We start from the raw sequence: 20,064 nt of genomic DNA, 5'->3' as shown, positions 1-20,064 counted from the left end.
TCTCATATTGGTCATATTTTCCGGTTTTGGGACATATTCATATTCTCGATCATATTCCGGGTTTTTTCGTTCACTTTCTCCCCAATTTGAAAAAGTATGTATGATATTTATAGTGTAACATTACTTATGTACATACAAGTGGTTTGTGGATTATTTAAAAAATTATAAAATAACATTAACATGCATAACACAACTTTTTGTCACTTTTGACTGAGGACGAATCGTAAAAAAAATTAATTAAATAATTGATGTAATCTCCTGCCCACCGTATTCTTATTAAATTTGGTCAGTGCCACTACAAATATATGGCTGAATTAATTATGTAAATGATATTGTCAATATAACATTTTTGCCATTTTTGCTCTATGATTGTATTTAAATATAATAGCTAAAAAATTATTGGGTGCCTACTAACTACGCGTGCGATACTGCGTACATCGATAACTCTTATCTTATCAACCGAAAGAAGAGAAAGTGTGACATAACTAAATACAAAAAGTGCATAAAATGCATTATCTCAAGTTTGGCATGTTTAAATTTCATAATAAATTCACTGTAAACTAAACAATTATCAAGTGTTGCTCTCACAAGAAATCCGTGCAATCAAGCATCCTCATCTCACCCTGAACCAGTTACGTTGTAACACATTCTGATTGCTTCAAGTTTATCGAATCGAGTACGTAAGTGGATGCATTTTTATGCTTTCTCGTTGTATCATACTTTCCTATTCGCAGTTACATATGTATAATGCATAATAATTAGCCTAACCTTTGTAAAAATCAAATTCATTTCCTATAACCTGTTCCGTTTCTTTTATGTCATTACTTTCCTAAAAATCGGTCTAGCATCAATTACATTTTGATCATCATGATCGTCCTATTCATACTTTACGCTTGAGTGATGCATATTCATACGTAAAATACAAATAAATTTCAAAATTTGTTTACAAAATTAAAATGCAACTACATTGTTTCGTAAACAAAATAATTATTTCGATAGTTTTCATACTAACTTATACTGGGTTTCAACTTCCAATTGTCTTTGCATATCCGGAACCTGAGCCAGGATCAACTTACAAGAGCTTGGGTAACATTTATGTACTATACAGGAAAACCTTCATATTTAATTCTCTGTTTAAATATTTATGATTTTTTAAGGTCACTACAATACGGATCGCTACATAACCATTTCCGGTATTTCTGCGGGTGGTGCATTCTCCATGATGCTTTCCTTTATCCACTCGTCGTTCATAAAAGGGGCCGGAATATTTGCCGGCGCCCCCTTCCCCATTGCTTTAGTGGCGTTGGAAAAATTTTGGAATTTTGGAAATTTCTCCGCCATGACAACATGGACGGACCATCTTGCCCACAAGGGATGGATTGACGATCCGTATAAAAATATGAGGAACAATTTAGGAGCATTCATTTATCATGGCAGTGCGGATCAAATAGTGCCAAAATGTGAGATATGAAAATATATAAACTAAAAAATATGTGCCCTGAGAATTCTCTTTGATTCCAGTCTATTCTGAAATGAATTTACGACAATTTGAACACTACGGGGTTCCCAGGACAAAAAACATGATTTCAAAAGTACCTTCTGGACATTGCTATGTATGTATTTACATATGCGAAACGCTTTATTTTTCTGTGCGACTACCTTCTGTATACATAATTAAAATTGCATTTTATAATGTGTCAATAGCCAATTAATGCCACCGGAGGTTCTGAATTCGACTATCGCCTCTGCTCCATCGGTTTGTATAATGCCGTCTGTGCCTGTGGCTATGCTGGGATTTACGACATGTTTTCTTTCCTCTATCAAGATAAGTACATCGCTCCAACGTACGAACCAGGTACTTCGGGTCATCTCTTCAAATTCAATCAGGACGAATTTTTCGATTCCGGATCTGCAAAAAAGCACGGCTTTTATCCACACGGGTACGCTTATGTCCCGTTCCGTTGTCGACCGGAGACTGGGATTAAGTGTCGACTTCATTTCGCATTTCAAGGCTGCTCACAAAGTCTCCTAGATCTCTGGGTTTTCAAAAAGCCACCCAGCTTCATACTAGAAACGGGGTACTTGGAAGTTGCTGATGCAAATGATATCATCATGGTGTTCCCGTTGTCTTGGATCGACCCTAAAAATATGGGGTTAAATTTATTCGGCTGTTTTGACATCTATTCTCATACGGATCCGTTCAGGATTAAATTTGGTAACTAATTTTATTAATTTTAACTTTGACTAATTGAATGGAAAGACGTATCATGCTGGAACAAGCGTTGTTCTTTTGTAGCAACTCGATGGGGATATCAACCACTCGCAGTTAAGAGAATGTTTGAGAAGGTCGCATTTGGAAAGATATTCTCGAGGGATGAATTCCCTATTGCAGAGAGTGAAAAATTAGATTATAAAAACACAAAAACATTTGGAGAGAAGCTTACACTTCGATATGTAAAACAAGCTTTAATGGAAACCTTGCGAGCTGTGGGACAACTTGGAAATTAGGTTTTTAGTATTAAAAATTGGACAAGTAATAAATATAAAGTGTTATTTGTACAATTAAACATGTAGTTCCTCAATGTAATGTATGCACATAAATAAATAAAAGTTACGCATAGTAAATAGTAAAGTCACATATGGAATACACCTAATAAGCCATGCCATTTTTTAAGTATTTATTCATATCTACCTTAATTTCCTTTATTTTCTAGCTCAATCCCACCTCCTCCACTCAATTCCTCCTTACCACCAACATACCCATTCACTCCTTTATTACCCTCTTGTACACCGGAAACAATCCAATTCATCGCCCCAAAAGCTAACGAACATATTACCAAACTACCATAATTTGTATACATCAAAACATACGGATTACTCTCAATCCACGTTCCAATAATTACCGGATACAACCCAGAAATTAACCCACTGCTCGAAATTATAACCGCCCCCACAACATCCGTCACGTGTAAATGTTTCTCTAAAAATCCGTAGAAAGATGGAAACACGACGGAAAATCCGACCCCAAGAAGGACCGCACCACCCCACAGCATTTCATACGAAGTGCCCCCAATCACGTGGAGAACCACGTTTCCGGTCAGTATTACCACGAAATTCCCCACAATGATAAATTCGGGCCGAATCCTGAGCACTAAGAATACGCCGAGACCTCGTCCTATCATGAATGCGGCTGTTAGTCCGGTCAGAATACGTGCCCCGTCGGATGGCGCTAGTTTCAAGGGGATGAAATGCGTAAAAGTTGGGATGAATTGAATCGTGCAAATTTCCATTCCGCAATATGCTCCCAAAATTATGGAGGCAAGCACGATGAGTTTTATCTTGTGGGGAAAATGTTGTCCCGTCTTCGGATCGGGTAGTTGTGCGTCTTCCTGTAAATATTCACATCAAGCTTTTTACAAGTATTTCTCAAATTCCATGTCAACGCGATACTTCAAGGTCTCATAATTTCGAGCGTTTCGGGTACAAGTAACCACTTCCAAAAAACAAGAAAGTGGTTTCATGCAGCTATTTTGACCTGCAAGAAATGAAGAAACTATTTCCCAGCGCTATAGTACATAGGGTGCGTCGCTAGATGACTCTTATTTCTTGTGCCTTGCATTTCTTGCGTTCCTTACTTTGTAACCCAATAAACATAACGTAGCAAGAAACGAAACATTGAGTATTTTAAAAAAATACTTGACTATTCCCTGGAGTAACATTGCCGTTCGCAAAATCTTAATACCTGATTTCCGGGTATCGTACTCCCACGATTTTTGAGATAGGTCAAGATTAAGAGCGCCACACCCCCGAAAATACTACAGCTTCCACCAATCAGGAAAGGAATCCAAAGTTGGGATTTCATAGGCTCCAGTATTTCGTCCGTAGTCGAATTCGTCACTCCAGCCATGGTAATTTTTTCCTCTGCGAGATATGGCCTGATTATCATCGGCGACACAAAAGTGCCTAACGCGAAGCTAAAGTGTTGAACTTGAATGTACGGCGCCGCTTCGCCCGACCAGAGTTCGATCATCCACACGATTTGAGCCGTGTCGTAGCCTCCCGCCGAAAATCCCACGACGACCGCTATACCAAAAAAGACCAGCAGTGATGGCGATAACGGGTAACTCGCAATTCCAATTCCCATGAGGGCCAGGAACACACCGGACAAGACGGAACGGGACAGGTACCGAAATATTATACCAGCTGAAGTAACCAAAATTACATCAATAATTACTCAGAACTGAATCGTCCCATGGCATATTTTCTCCCGTTTATGAGTTGCGTGAAATTTAGGATGATTAAAATAGAGGATGACACAAAAAGTGGCTAAAATTTATTCAATTTTTGTATCATCCTCTATTTATTTTGCCAAAGTTTAAGCAAATTTTTGCATAAACTTTATCAACTTAGCTTGTATAAACTACTTACAAAGTAGTGCTCCAATTAGGAATGCAACCGTTAGCATGGAAAACACTTTCGACACCGTGGCCACATTTGTTTCAAATTTTTCACTAAATTCCAGTAGCGCTGCGCCAAGGAAGCTTATACTCACACCCTGCAAGTACGTACGAAAACATAAATTCATAAATATACTAAAATTCTGCATACGTGTGTCCAGTAAATTAAAATTTTGCCAATAGTTTGCATTGAATATATATGTATTCATGTTAATCGTCTTACTTACCATTGTAAATGTGCCGTACCAAATGACCAGGGAAGTTATCCATTTTATGGGACGTTTGAGATGGGACGCCATCCCCTCGTTAGATTCCATTTTGCAAAATTGGCACCAGCTTTCACATAATTTTTGCAAAAAAAACCTACTTAAACGTATATTTAGAAATACCCTATATTATGCAATATTTGCATGATTGAATAAGAGAAGACACTGATCGGAATCATCCTTCGCATCAGACTGATGCCATCAGTCAAGCAAAAATACGAGAGCCAACAGTCGTAGTATAAACATTGAATTGAATCACGTAACTTACATATTTACTTGTATAACATTTTACTCCAAAACAATGGAACAATAGGTGATAGGTAAGCAAATCAAGATATGAAGCATTTTCCTTCATTCAGTTTATAAATACACAATTATTTGTCGGACATATTCTGATACACGTGTATACATTTGTATGTATGTACATATGTAAATATTCACTGAAACATTTTGCGTAATCTTCATGTCCCTCGTAACCCACCAGCTCATAATAAGCCAGCAGCTTCACATATTACTTATATAGTACAAACATACTTATCATGCATCATGCATCCTACATCATGCATGCTGCGTAAAATTTATTTGACAGTACATAAATATGTACGTAAGAGGTATGCCAATTAGTTGTCATATTCTACAGGCAGGAACAACTCTACGATGGAGTCTTACTGTCTTCCATATTTGCATACACTCTAAATAAAATGTAAGCAAATTGCTACTGGGTGGTGTCTATATATGACCTCACCGGTTCGGTAGCGATTTGCTACAAAATTGTAGTAAATTTGCTACCATCTTGTAGCATTTCCTTATCCCGCTGTTACGGTTAGTCAAAATGTGGGAGCAAATTTACTACAATTCCGTAGCAAATCGCTACCAAACCGGTGAGGTCATATATAGACACCACCCAGTAGCAATTTGCTTACATTTTATTCTCAGTGTATTTATATATGTACACGTGCGTAATGGAATTGTGTGTAACTAACAATAAGTATCTGTATAACAATTGGAGAATGAAGACCGAAGAAGAGTAAATTATGACACATTTTAAGTAAAATAAAAATAAAAATAAAAAGTGTGAGAAAAATAGGTTTTTAGTATTAAAAATGAGACCAATTAACAGGGATGTGCGTCTAGGGGATAGAACTCGGGTAAAAATGTAGAAATTTGGAAAGGTGGTAGACCAAGTTTACTAAAAATTTACTATGCTAAAGTAGTGATCCTACCCGACAAATCACCATCTACCATAGTTTGCTCCACCCACTTTTTCGCTAGCACGCCCACTTTCTTCCTGACAAATCCCAATAACTTTTTGTCGCGCACCTTGCTTCCACATTCGGTATTTTTGATTCATTAGGATGTTAGCTTTTAAAATTTGTCCCAATTTTTTCAATGGGATGACATCAGGGATGATTTGGGGCATTTCCCTGCCGGAAAAAAATCGAAGATTTTTAACTTTTTAGCAATTTTGACGTATTGACAGCGAGTTACGTCCAGCCAAAATATAATTTCCTGTAGGGAATAATGCTTAATGACCATGGATTCCAAAATTCATTCGGCTCAGTTTTTTAGGTAGGTATTTTGGTCACTGGGGTCATTAATAATGGTCATTTCTTTTCTTGTAAATCCCAGAATCTCTTGGGAAACTTGCCTGTCCCTTTTAATTTCAAGTCATATAATACTTCCTGACCTTTGCCTTAATAGAAAATCGGCCATTTGACAGTTCGGCAAAATTCGAATCCAGCATTTCGAGCATTTCGAGCATATTTCTCGAAAAATACGATGCGTAATGTCCACCTTTAACTAGACTTAAAAAACTTCTAGACATAATTTAAAATAACGCATTATGTATGATTTTGTAAGTCAACATAAGTTTGTCTAAAAGTCCGACAAAAAATTGCATTTTAAAATTCGCACGTGGAGCCACACGGCGTTTTTTCGGCCAGTTCCATCCGCTGGACGCATATCCCTATTTGTACAATAGTTCCTCAATGTAATGTAAATACAGAAATAAATGATAAAGTTACGCATACATATGTATTTATTTGTGTAAGCCACATGGAGTATACTTTTTTTTAAATTAGCCATATAGATATATCGTTTTAAGTATTTATTCGTACCTTAATTTAATTTCCTTTATTTTCTAGCTCAATCCCACCTCCTCCACTCAATTCCTCCTTACCACCAACATACCCATTCACTCCTTTATTCCCCTCTCGTACACCGGAAACAATCCAATTCATCGCCCCAAAGGCTATTGAACAAATGATTAAACTACCATAATTCGTATACATCAAGATGTACGGATTCTGCTCAATCCACGTTCCAATTATTGCCGGATAAAGGCCAAAAATTAACCCACTGCTCGAAGTTATAACCGCCCCCACGACATTCGTCACGTGCAAATGTTTCTCTAAAAATCCGTAGAAAGATGGAAACACGACGGAAAATCCGACCCCGAGCAGGACCGCACCTCCCCACAACATTTCATACGAAGTACCACCAATCACGTTGAGAACCACGTTTCCCGTCAGTATTACTACGAAATTCCCAACAATGATAAATTCGGGCCGAATCCTGAGCACTAGAAATACGCCGAGACCCCGTCCTATCATGAATGCCGCCGTTAGTCCGGTCAGAATGCGGGCCCCGTCGGATGGCGCCAGTTTCAAGGGGATGAAATGCATGAAGGTTGGGATAAATTGAATCGTATAAACCTCCATTCCGCAATATGCTCCCAAAATTATGGAGGAAAGTACAATGAGTTTTATCTTGTGGGAAAAGCGTTGTCCCGTTTTCGGATCGGGTGGTTGTGCGTCTTCCTTTAAATAAAGGTTGCTAAAAATATGGCTCAAATTTCATATCAACGCGATACTGCAAGGTCTCAGAATTCCGGTGTTTCGGGTACAAGTAACCACTTTCTTGAAAGTGGTTACTTGTACCCGAATTGACTTCCAGCTATTTTGACCTGCAAAATATGCACGGCGCAAGAAACTACGCCAAGCAGCGCCATCTTCATATGGCGCATTATTCTTGCACTTGTTGTAGTTTCTTGCATTTCTTGCTCTGTTTTGCAAAAAAATGTAGCAAACCCACAAAAAGCGAAACACTGAGTATCTCTAAAAATACTTGGAGTAACATTGCCGATTTATTATCACATCATGTTCGCAAAATCTTAATACCTGATTTCCGGATATCGTACTCCCACGATTTTTAAGACACGTCAAAATTAAGAGCGCCACACCCCCGAAAATACTACAGCTTCCACCAATGAGGAAAGGAATCCAAAGTTGGGATTTTACCGGCTCCAGTATTTCGTCCGTGGTCGAATTCGTCACTCCAGCCATGATAACTTTTTCCTCTGCTAGATACGGCCTGATTATCATCGGCGATACAAAAGTGCCTAACGCGTAGCTAAAGTGTTGAACTTGAATGTACGGTGCCGCTTCGCCCGACCAGAGTTCGATTATCCACACGATTTGGGCCGTGTCGTAGCCTCCCGCCGAAAATCCCGCGACGACCGCTATACCAAAAAAGACCGGCAGTGATGGCGCTAACGGATAACTCGCAATTCCAATTCCCATGAGGATCAGGAAAACGCCAGACAACACGGAACGGGATAGATACCGGTAAATTATACCAGCTAAAATATCAAACATTACATAAATAATCACTCAGAACGGGCCTGTCCCATAGCATATTCCGCTTATGTAGACTCTAAATAAGGTGTAAAATTTAGTCAAGGTTGATTAAAATTTAAAATAGAGGATACCACAAAAAGGGGATTAATTTGGTAAAATTTACTCAATTTTTTGTCATTTTCTATTTTACGCAACCGTAAGTAAATTGTGCGCAACTTTATTTACAGTGTAGTACATAAATATACAAAACTACTTACAAAGTAGTGCTCCAGTTAGAAATGCAATGGGCAGGATAGAAAACACTTTCGACACCGTGGTCACATTTGTTTCGAATTTTTTGCTAAATTCCAGTAGCCCCGCGCCAAGGAAACTTATACTCACACCCTGCAAGTATTTACAAATATATTGAGTGCATAAGCGTACTAAAATTACGTCCAGTAAATTACGATTTTGGCAATATTTTTCATCGAATATATATCACAGTGGTATTCATGTGTAGTCTTATTGCTTACCACTGTAAATGTGCCGTACCAAATGACCAGGGAAGTTACCAATTTCATGGGACGTTTAAGATGGGACGGCATCCCTTGAGCAGATTCCATTTTGCAAAAATGTGCACAAGCTTTTACATAATGTTTGCAACAAGCACTAATTAACTGTATATTTAGAAATATTCTGTATTACAACATTTGTACATACATACATATGATTGAATAACAGACTGATCGGAATCATCCTTCGCATCAGTCAAGCAAAAAATACTTGAGCCAGCAATTGTAGTATAAACAGGAAATCACCGTAACCCACATATTTACTTACATAAGATTTTACTCCAGAAACAATGGAACAATAGGTAAGCAAATAAAGCTATGAAGCATTTCCCTTCATTCAGTTTATAAATACACAATTATTTGTCGGACATATTCTGATACACGTGTATACATTTGTACACATCCTATCATAAATAAATTTAAAAAAATTAAACTAAGGCGAGAGGCGCTATTACAAACACGAAACAAGCCCTCCCACCAACACCCCCATCTCGCCGTGGCCCCATTAATATTTTTATATCTGGGAGGGGGTGTAACCATAGTTTTATTTTTTGTAATTCTTTCCTGCATCATACAACAATTTAAAAAACAATAATGGGGGATATATGCCAACATGGGTGCATGTCATTTTCATGATAATGTCATAAAATTGTCACACAAATGTCGGAAATCAAACTACGAAAGCTTAATTTAACTCGTTTACCAGAGCAGCTAGCTCAATTTAAAAATTTCTGAATGCAGATTTGGAATGTATTTAATTACATGATTGCCTACGTTAAAAGCTGGTTTTAAGAAGTAAATATTTCATTTTTTTGTACGGCTGTTGATGAACAGAGTCCGGGTATATATTTTCCAAACTTTTTGAACAATACCGATGGATTTGAAACTTTAGGATCTTGGTTCTGGTATCTTTAATCAAAAATCTTTAATAAAAAAAATGTTTTTATACATATTTTGTCGATTTGATTAAACATTTTACACAAATATTTCGCGGTTTTTAAGAATATATTTAACCGGATTCTATTGATTAATGCTAGACTACATGTTTAAATTGAAATTAATGTAAGAACTGCAGATAATAGGTTGTAAAAGTGCAATGAAATATAAAAGTGTAATATTTATCAATTTAAATGCAGTTTGCATTAGTAGTTAAAAGTTTAAATCATAAATTGCGGTTACACCCCCAAGATATAAAAATATTAATGGGGCCACGGCGAGACGGGGGTGTTGGTGGGAGGGCTTGTTTCGTGTTTGTAATAGCGCCTCTCGCCTTAGTTTTATTTTTTTAAATTTATTTATTTTAGGGTTTTTAAGTGAACAATTTTTTAACTCCGACATTAAAAGATTATACTTGATATAGCCCGAGTTAGGAAAAGGAAGTAATTATCACCCAATCGAATTTTTGAAGGAAATTTTATCATAAATGCATATCAACATTTTTAAAATAAAAACTAATGGTCCTAATTTAAATTAACATTCTTACATTAGTAGCGATTGGCAGCATATGTAGCAAATTGCGGTTCAATAACGTAACGATTAAAACAAATCAGTATGGGTCACCCAAGTAGCATAGTTGAAAATTTTTCCGATTTTAATTCAAATTGTTCCCTTACGAATCAATACAAATTTCTCTGCCAAATTTCTGCTAGGTTTAATGAATTGAATTTGAAAAATCAGAATGGGTCGCTTCACAGGGTCGCTCCAGATAAAAATGTTTTCAATCTCAATTCATATTTTTCTATTAGTTGCAACTAGCAATCCCCACACCAAATTTCGGCATGATTGGATGAGTTTGAAAAATCGGTGTGGGTGACCTCCTCGGGTCCTTCCAGATGAAAATTTTTACAATTTTACTTTATATTCTTTAATTTCATTATCAACCTCTGTACCAAATTTCAGCTCGATCGGATGATTTTGAAAATCGGTATGGGTGACCCCACATACCACCCTCCCGTTGAAAAATCTTACAATTTCATTTCATATTCTTTCCTTAGAACCCATTATCAAGCTCCATGTCAAATTTCTGCTTTCTAACACAGTTTTTAAATTTTGATGTAAGTATGTACGTCACCCCCACCACTTCAAATCTTGTTTGTACCAATATTTGAACTCGGTCGTTGTATTCTCCAGACACATATTTGTACCAAATTTTGGTCAAACGCTTGAGAAAGTTATCGAAAGACAGACGGACGTAACGATTATATAAGCCCTGTCTCGGGCCATCATTTACGCATACATATAAAGAATTTCTTTACTAAAGTTGCTATGGATGTAACTGAATATAAAAAATTTCCAACCTCCATAACTTCGTCATTTTGCATCCGATTTTCATGACTCTAAAGAATGATCTTAATAATTTATTAAGCTCTTTCGATTTTCCTTTGCCGATTTTTCACTTTCAGCCGAATATTTTGAGATACAGAAAAAAAGTCACTAAAACGAGAAATACGCCATGAAAGTGTGAACCGATCAAGCCAGAGATATACGCGCAATACTACAAAGAATTTACTACCCATCAGTCGAAACCGCATGTCTCTACGGCGTATGGTTCTCTCACAATCTTGTTGGACTGTTTTGAGGTGTCCACTTAACTGCATACTATGGCTTCGCCGTAACCATGCACGTATTTTTTTGGGTGCATGGTTACGTTTGGGTCTCGCCTTAGAAAAATTCAATGAGACATTTTGCGTAATATGCTTGTCTCTCGTAATCGATCAGCTCAGAAGCAGCTTCACTCTTTTATGTACCTATGTACATTCCACAAAATATGCATGTTTCGCAAAATTTATTTGACGGCACATATGGACATAAGTCAATTACTTCTCAAATTCTGCAGACAGGAACTTAACGATGGAGTCTTACATATTTGCATATGAACACGTGCGTAATTGAACTGTGTGTAAATGCAACAATTGGGGAATATGTATGTAAAACCCAGACGCGAAGTAGAGTAAAGTTTTTAGCCACATTTTAAATAAAATTGGGTAAAATTGTATATATACAATGCAATTGGTTAAATATGTGTAAAGTGTACACGTTGTGCAATGATTTCTAAATTTCACTTAAATAGATTCGGAAAATTTTCACCTAACCGATGTTTGATCATCTAAAAGCTTGCTCCATACTGAATCATCGTTAAAGCCTACATATGTAATGCATGCATTTATTGGGGGGAAAATATGCTTTCCATATATTTACCACCTAAATATTTAAAAAATACAACTCCTCCTTATTTATAACTGTACTCTTGTTTATGTATTTTGTATTTACATAAATGATTTTTTCATTTTTTCACGATTTCATAGATAATATCCTACCATGCATTAGAATTTCTTTGTATTAAGCGTGGAAATCAGAGGATCGCGCCTTGATATTTATTAATCAGTAGTATGTACATATTCCATTGATAATTACATAAGCCATTAACAGATACACACTTTCAGAAATATTCCATGCGAAAAAAAAACCGCTGAACTACTACATTTATAACTCGATAATTATTTTTTCGAGTACAAATTCCATATTCAGTAACTTTCACTAACGCTTATTCGCTCAGTTATGTTCCAAAAATAAATAAAAAAACGCCAAAAACATGACAACCACGTTCGACACAGGAAACACAAAACCCACAAACCTGTGCATGTACCTAGAAACCTTTTATGTACCCAATTTTTCCTGAATATGTACCTGAACTAGACAACATCTGTAATTTAATGTACTGTAATGCAAATATACTAATGTATGTACATAGATAAGTTGTACTGTTACGTAGTTCTGTATTTTTCATGAAATATTGATACAACTGGTTTACTTTTTTCAAAAGTAACAGGTTACCACTTTTGAAAAAAGTTGTTGCTCGCAACTTCCCACTACAAAAATTACATATGTAGTTTTTGCCTGATTTTCTTGCTCTTTCTCTCTCTCTCACAATTCTCCCCTCAAACTATTTCCACATAAATTACATTTAGAACAATGGAAAGAAGACGAGTCATCCAGCTATTTGCTGTCCTTGGCGTGGGCACCGTATACAGTTTATTAAACTACTGGGGTAACATGCGGCCTGACATTGGCCTGTTAGACATGGGAAATCTACCGTCTCAAATCTCTCCCACGGACGCTATCGTATTGCGATATTTACGCGAGCAGAAGTTGACACCTCCCGCCAAACGGGAGCAACCTTACCGTCTCGGAGGAGGAGAGAATAGCGCCGACATGGCGAACATACTCGCAGCCGTGGACCATAAGGTGTAGTTGGCTTGGTAGATCCGATCCGACAATATCTGATCTGTCGGATCGGATCGGATCGATTTTTTTACCCGGCCGTTTACTATAAATTGGATATAGTAATCGGTTGGATCGGACATTATCGGATTGCCAACCAACCCTGCATATGTATTTGCAGTAATTTTCAGCCATAATTTGAGTACCGTATAAATTTTAGCGGGGCGGATACTTCATCGAGTGCGGGGCGAATGATGGAGAATTTTTATCGACATCGCTCCCATTGGAGAGAGACTGGGGATGGAGCGGTCTCCTCCTCGAAGCGTCGCCATCCCTTTTTCAGAAACTTTTAACCAGAAATAGGAAATCTTGGGCGGCTAATGTCTGCCTCTCTGGGAGAGTAGAGCAGGTACATGAAAATTAAAATTGACATAGTATCGTATCATTTGAGTGGTAAATAAATATGTAAAAAAATCCAGAACGAGTTTAAAGTTTACAATAAAAGCGAAGAGAGCTGGATGTCAGGAATTGGCAAGATTGTTCCCGGGAAAAAGTACAAATATCCGGTAACCATTTTTAAATACGTCAGGGTTCTTAAGGCCGGTATTACAGTCAAATGTGTTTCCTAGAGGTTTCAAGGCCAGACCGTGTCCTTCAAGGGGTTCAGAACGGAAGGGAAAATCGACTGCTTTCCACTGGTCTCACTTCTTACCGCCCTCAACGTCACGACGGTCGATTTTTTCTCCTTGGACGTTGAAGGTCACGAAATGGAAGTACTGAAAACCATCCCGTTCGACCAAATTGACATCAAAGTTAGCACAATTGTTTATTTCCGTAAGGGTGGTGCATTTCAAATAAATTTTGTTCCCCCACCCCCACGATATTAAATTTTTACAATTATTAAGGTCTGTTCTGTTCTGTTCTGTTCAATCTTTTACGTCTGCGGTATATGATATGTGAGCCACATCGTTTCCAATACCAAGACAGGGATAGATACTGACATCAACAACTACAAGGAAAGGTATAGTTAGGGCTGGCATGTCAGGTTTACTAGGATAGGTACTGTAGAGGAAAGGGAGTAATTATTGAAATTGAAAATTGGGGTGGACGGTGAAACAGGATAGGATGTAAATAAGGAGATATTCAAACTATCTTAGGATTTGGCCAGACAATCCTATGCAGATTATCTGCCGGCATCGAACAGTAATTTGTATTTCCATACCAGTTCGTTCCACACTTTTTGCTGCATAATACAACTCAAGAGGAATCGAACTCTCGGCTTTTTGAGTCATGACACTGATGGTCAAGCCTCTAAGCCAAGACGGCAGGTCAGTACTTAGGTCCGTATATCGGGCGAGAAGTCAGAATTAAAAAAAAAATGTATGACATCCGTTATGCACAACTCTTCATTTAAAAAAAAAACGAAAAATTAAAAACTTGAAGTTAATTGCGCACTTATTATTCTGGTGATTGTTTATTAGGTTCTATTTGTGGAACATATACTCATCCCAGAAGGGAAAGAAGGACTTCGAGCCTTTTTGAAGGGAAAGGGCTACAATGTTGTCGTCGCCTCCAGTACAGACTTTTTGTTTAAAAAGGCGAGATGAGATAATTTAGGTTAACTTGTTGAAGTATCCTTTTTGTAATTTTTAAGTAGTATTTACATAGTTGAGGAACAAACAAAGTGACGATTACTGTGCTTCCTTATATTACTCTTTATCATTGGTTCTTCATATTTTATGTAGGTGGTATATATGGGAACAATGTAAATTAAAATGACAATTTTAATGTACGTTTATACGTGTTGTTCAATTTGTTGAACATACGGAATCAAAATTTCAAAATTACACGGTTCCAGTATGCAGGAAATTCGGTAAAAACATCCTCCTTTCGGATGTATGTAAGTGGTTTTGGTTTTCATTAAATTTAATTATTTCTAATTATTATTGCCATAAGGTAAACTACTATAAATCCTGACAACCTCGTAAAACTTTTAAGTGAAATTATGTAAATCCTGCTCCTGAAACTCAAAAAGTGGGACAGAGTTACAACAAATTCTATATACATTATACCCAAATTAGACTTAAATCGTCCATGCTGAGGCGTTGGAGACCTTAACTCAAAGCCAGAGGTTTGAAATAAAACCTTACATGGTTTTATTTCAAGTTATCTAGATTTGAATTGTATTTGTACATATGTACACGAAAACCAGAAACAATGTCAACGAAAAATGAGGATCTCAAAAATACTTATGTATATTTAATTATAGTTTCGCAATACATGCATACACACATCCATATTTTATTACCATGCCATCGGCTTAAAGGCAAAGACATATTTGCTTTACAAACTATGTATGTTATTTATCCTTACATAATCACACAGCAAACACAATTACCGCCGCAAATTAGCATTTTCCATCCTCACTTAGTCATTAACAAAACTCTAACTATCCCCCTCGAAACACCCCTAATAAATAAAACTACATTTAAAAAACAGCATTCGTCGGTGAGGGTGCGACTAAAAACTTTAAAACAAGAGCATTGAGGTAATTTTGAAATTTACTATTTACCAACTTTTACCTCACCGTGAGCATTATCTATATTATAAGCTGGAAATGTTTGTCTGCAACGGAAGTGAAAGTAATTTTCCGAAACGGAAGTGAAAGTGGAAAAGGTTAATCTTAATTTAATTACTTCCGGTGCGGACTGGTATTCAACGTGTGGAACTTATCGCCCGGCGGAAGAGGGCTTATACGCTAGTTTAAATACAAAATCAATTTGGGCCCACGGTGAGGCAAACGTTGGTAAATATTAAATTTTAAAATTACCTCAATGCTCTTGTTTTAAAGTTTTTAGTCGCACCCTCACCGAAGAATGCTGTTTTTTAAATGTAGTTTTATTTTCTGGTTTTTGGGTTGGAATTTTTTCGTTGGTCACCAATAGCAACCAACTAGGTGCAGTTATGAATAGTCTTTTAAGCAGCGTAAGTGGCTGCAGATACCACCATCAAAAGTTTCTCATTTTTCAACCGATTTTTCTCGAACGTATCTCAAATGATGCGTGATCAGTGCCCGGACACTAAAATCAGCTACTGGCATGATCATTGCATGGCAAAATTGAATTTGGGGTTCATTTTAAAGTTTCAAAGGTCCTAAACTTCTTTCAATATTAGACTTTCGTAACGAGAAAGATGAAAAGACACTAGATTTCGTAATTGTCTGATTTTTTTGTTTCAACAATTTTTCACTAAATTCAACCGTTCGAGCTGTAGCGTTGACAGAAGTTTTAGGACCCTGTCTTGAAAGCATACCATGGCTTCGCCGTAACCATGCGCTTTTCTGTCGTGAGGGTAGCCCTTGGTTACTTTCCTCACCTCAGAAAAATAAGATAGTCACCTTATTAACTTAAAGTGAGACTGGTCCCCTATTTGCAAACGTCTACAAGATCTCACAAACTTCTGCATATACATTTTATCTTCTTTGCTTAAATCCAATGTTTTCCACGATCTCAACGTTTTTAAGTTTTCGGCAAAGTAGTAGCCCCCAAAATATAGCATTGTTCCCCAAAAGATACCAAAAGCTACGATGTAGTAGGAAATAATCAAAATTGTATGGCCACTAATACGCGACCAATGCTGTATTATAAGGGCGGATGGAAATATTATCATTACATAAATCAACATGTGCATCGGCACTATCAACTTTCCATAGTATTCCATCTGCATGAAATGCACGATTTCAAAACTTCTATACTCATGCGTCAGATTTCCGAGATTAGACCAGGGTCGATTAATTACTCCACCAGCGCGCAGATCTTTCCACATTATCTGCATCGTAAATAACGCTGCCGTTAAAATGACTTGAAGGTGTAAGCAGAACAATATGTATGATTGGGTGGTTATCGTCCAATAGAAAAAACAAGTGAGAGCCTGGCTAAAAATGTGATACTTCCAGCGATACGGAACACAAGATAAGATATTCCTTGGCGAATCGGGGTGCGAAACTGCGTACATGGAATACATCAGGGGAGCGATAACCGACAAGAAGCACGGAACTAGAAGGAGTTTGTCTAGTAAGGATCCCACATTTTTTGTCGGCATGGGCCATTTACCTGTTAGTCGTTTCAGAATAAATTCGTTTCAGAGCTACATAAGGATTTTCACTGGTTAAAAATTTTGGAGTTTGCATTTTCATTTTATCTATTAAATTCATAAAACTGGTGACAATTCACACAGAAATACCATATAAGGAGTCCAAGGCGTAATTCACGTCCTTCTTCGTACTTACCATAGTAATTTCTCAGATAGCTGAGCAATTTGTTGACCAGGAAAGAGGTCTCATCGGATTGCAAGATCGTCAAAGTCATTACCAATAATACGAATATCATAAAACTCAGGAAGATTATGGCAATTATGACATCTTTCATTGCACACGACCTAGTACACGTCACTGCTTGCCGTATTAAGAAAATTGCGTGAAAAATAAACGTTCCCATTGTGCAAGAACATTTGAATGCAAGCCAACGCGACCAACTAACTCTGGTTTTCAGGCGGTCCTTACTCCAAGTAAGGGGTGCCACACCGAATAAAACCCCAAGGCGACAAACGTGACCAAATATTTGGATGTAAAAATCTGAAAATGGCTCGGTCGAAATTTTTCTTGTAGGTTGAAAAGACCTCAAGTATGACAATTTTCTAATTATGTTCCACATTCCAGCTGTAAATATGTAAAATTTGGTCGGATGCTTTTACATTTTCGTTGGACACAAAAATTAAACTCGTTGCCCATTGCACTATTGGCCAAATTATTAATTTTGGTTGGAATAAACTAAATTTTCGTTGGATGGTATAAAATTGACCCAAATATGTAAAGCTCGAGATTATGTTTGACTCGACATTGTAAATATGCAAGAAGGTAGTAAAGGATCAGTTTTCGAATACAAAAATAAAAGTTAAAACCAGAAATTTAGGACTACTCTTGGAACAGAGTGTCTGCAGTATCTAATTGTTAGTTTTGAGTTTTTACATATTGGAATAGTAAACTAGGATCAAATTAACGAGAAAAATGCAATTTAAGTTGGGTATCATTAAAACAAAGGTCAGTTATTACAAACATGCATAGTGCATAGGAAAATAATACATTTGCCTCAGCTACACCATTTAAGTGTTCGTAGCTAATATTGCTCAATTTACATACGTAAACGCTTGTTATTTGGGTATGTATTTGCTTCGAGATATGTACATAAGTAAAAGTATATGCATGGAAAATTATGAACTTATGCATAATATGCAGACATACATATTATGCATATGTATGTATGTACATAAATGTACATAAATGTACATACATATACAAGCTTGGAAAACAAGTCGTCATTAAGTAGATATAAATACGCTTAAGTTGGTTAGAGCAAATCTTATATGAACCCGATCACTAGGGCGTTTAATAGCAGAGTCCTCAAAAGTAAGGTTAGAAATCTGAAATTCTTGCAAAATATGCTAAGCATATCTGACCACGTCTCCCAAAAATTTCATAAGTTTTCATTGGAAAATAAATTTCCTACACCACTTCAAATTGAGGAAATCGGGAAACGGGTTTTTGCAAGTCCAAAAATTTGAGTGACAACGACTCGAAGTAGACTTGACTGCATTTCAACGGAGAAGGGGGTGGGCGTGAAAAAATTGAGACATACATAAAAAAGTATGCAGAATCCGAAAATGTCAACCTAAAATACGCGCCATGAGAAAAAACCACCATATAGGCCCTTCGAAAGTTAATAACGATTGAATCATTTTTTAAAAATTATTCATCCACGTCCGTGCCTGATGCCGCCATGAAGTCAAAGATTAATACAAACTATTTGTATCATATTAAAGCCCATAAATTGCGGGTCAAAGCGTATTCAAAGAAATCTCCAGCAAAACATACGGAACGTCAAGAAAAAATGGTAAACGCAAGACCTACCAAGCCGTGCAACAAAATGTCACCAAAATAATTGGTCACTGACGACGAGTCCTACGTCCTTAAAAACGTGACAGAAACTTCGGGAAGGGAATTTTTTCATGGGAAATATATCTCTCAACTGAAAACCGAACAGAAATTAAAATATTTTTCGAAATTTCTCAAAAAATCTCAGGTTTGGCTGGCGTTCGGTCAATTTGGGCATGTTTCGGACCCCACAGTTCATATGGGCGGTGAGGCGTCAAATTGACCCAGTCACATTGACCCACGACACATTGACCCGCTCATATTGACCCAACGACAGATTGACCCGATACCATATTGACCCAGCGACAGATTGACCCGGCACCATATTGACCCAGCGACAGATTGACCCAGCACCATATTGACCCAGCGACAGATTGACCCGGCACAATATTGACCCACGTCATATTGACCCCATGCTATACCTGGACATACTGTATTTTTCATACAAAAAAACTTAACTTTATTTCATATTTCATTTCTGGTCAAATATTCCAATCAAAAATTGAATTGTTCTAATAATTATTAGTCCTCCTTTTGTAAAATTCCTTAATCTATTAGTAACGAAATCATTTAACCAACGGTACTAGTATACTAGTACGGTAATAATACCTATTGTAATAGGTATTTGTATTAAGATTCTTAATTTAAGAAGAGAGAGTGCACATGCAATGAACATAAGCCCCTAAGTGTTTTGATGGTATGACCACATTTGCGCCCACCACACCCACTCAATGGGGGCAAATATTAAGAAAATATCATCAAACGGTTGACAAAAATTTTATTTTGTTCAGATTTTGAAGATGCACTGTGTAGCACAGTGTAGTCGTCCAAGCAGTGTGTGCAAGGAAGGCAGCCTTTTTGCTATTGCTTCATGCCTTTTTCAATGCCCTATTATCTTTTTGCGTGCCGTTTTGGCTTTTTGATGCCTTTTTCTCTTTTATG

At 37.1% G+C, this 20,064-nt stretch overlaps 3 protein-coding genes across 4 annotated transcripts; 1 reads left to right on the top strand and 2 right to left on the bottom strand.

The window, feature by feature from the left end:
• Window positions 1-1,616: 1,616 nt before the first annotated feature.
• LOC110860862 (sodium-dependent glucose transporter 1) lies at window positions 1,617-4,935 on the bottom strand. 2 transcript variants are annotated; one of them, XR_004833598.1, is made up of 5 exons: window positions 4,685-4,935; window positions 4,429-4,555; window positions 3,743-4,203; window positions 2,240-3,389; window positions 1,617-2,140 (listed from the first exon to the last, which is right to left on the bottom strand). XR_004833598.1 is itself a non-coding variant. In XM_035846150.1 (4 exons), the coding sequence occupies exons 1-4, from the start codon at window positions 4,772-4,774 to the stop codon at window positions 2,694-2,696; spliced, it is 1,374 nt and encodes a 457-aa protein (XP_035702043.1). In that variant the 5' UTR covers window positions 4,775-4,935; the 3' UTR covers window positions 1,617-2,693. The 2 variants fall into 2 exon arrangements, 1 of the variants encoding a protein (XP_035702043.1); XM_035846150.1 differs by having other exon boundaries at window positions 1,617-3,389.
• A 1,911-nt stretch (window positions 4,936-6,846) lies between these two features.
• LOC110848028 (sodium-dependent glucose transporter 1) lies at window positions 6,847-8,304 on the bottom strand. Its single transcript, XM_035846726.1, has 2 exons — window positions 8,023-8,304; window positions 6,847-7,542 (listed from the first exon to the last, which is right to left on the bottom strand). Exons 1-2 carry the CDS (start codon window positions 8,302-8,304, stop codon window positions 6,847-6,849), a joined length of 978 nt encoding a protein of 325 aa, XP_035702619.1.
• A 4,478-nt stretch (window positions 8,305-12,782) lies between these two features.
• On the top strand, window positions 12,783-14,925 carry LOC110842112 (protein Star). Its single transcript, XM_022087825.2, has 5 exons — window positions 12,783-13,157; window positions 13,354-13,542; window positions 13,613-13,699; window positions 13,763-13,945; window positions 14,615-14,925. Exons 1-5 carry the CDS (start codon window positions 12,885-12,887, stop codon window positions 14,738-14,740), a joined length of 858 nt encoding a protein of 285 aa, XP_021943517.2. The 5' UTR covers window positions 12,783-12,884; the 3' UTR covers window positions 14,741-14,925.
• Window positions 14,926-20,064: the final 5,139 nt, after the last annotated feature.

The sequence above is a fragment of the Folsomia candida genome, unplaced genomic scaffold (genome assembly GCF_002217175.1).
Source record: "Folsomia candida strain VU population unplaced genomic scaffold, ASM221717v1 Fcan01_Sc001, whole genome shotgun sequence".
Taxonomy (NCBI): domain Eukaryota; kingdom Metazoa; phylum Arthropoda; class Collembola; order Entomobryomorpha; family Isotomidae; genus Folsomia; species Folsomia candida.
Note: the sequence above shows the minus strand (reverse complement) of the source record. Positions and strands in the feature narration are given on the sequence as shown.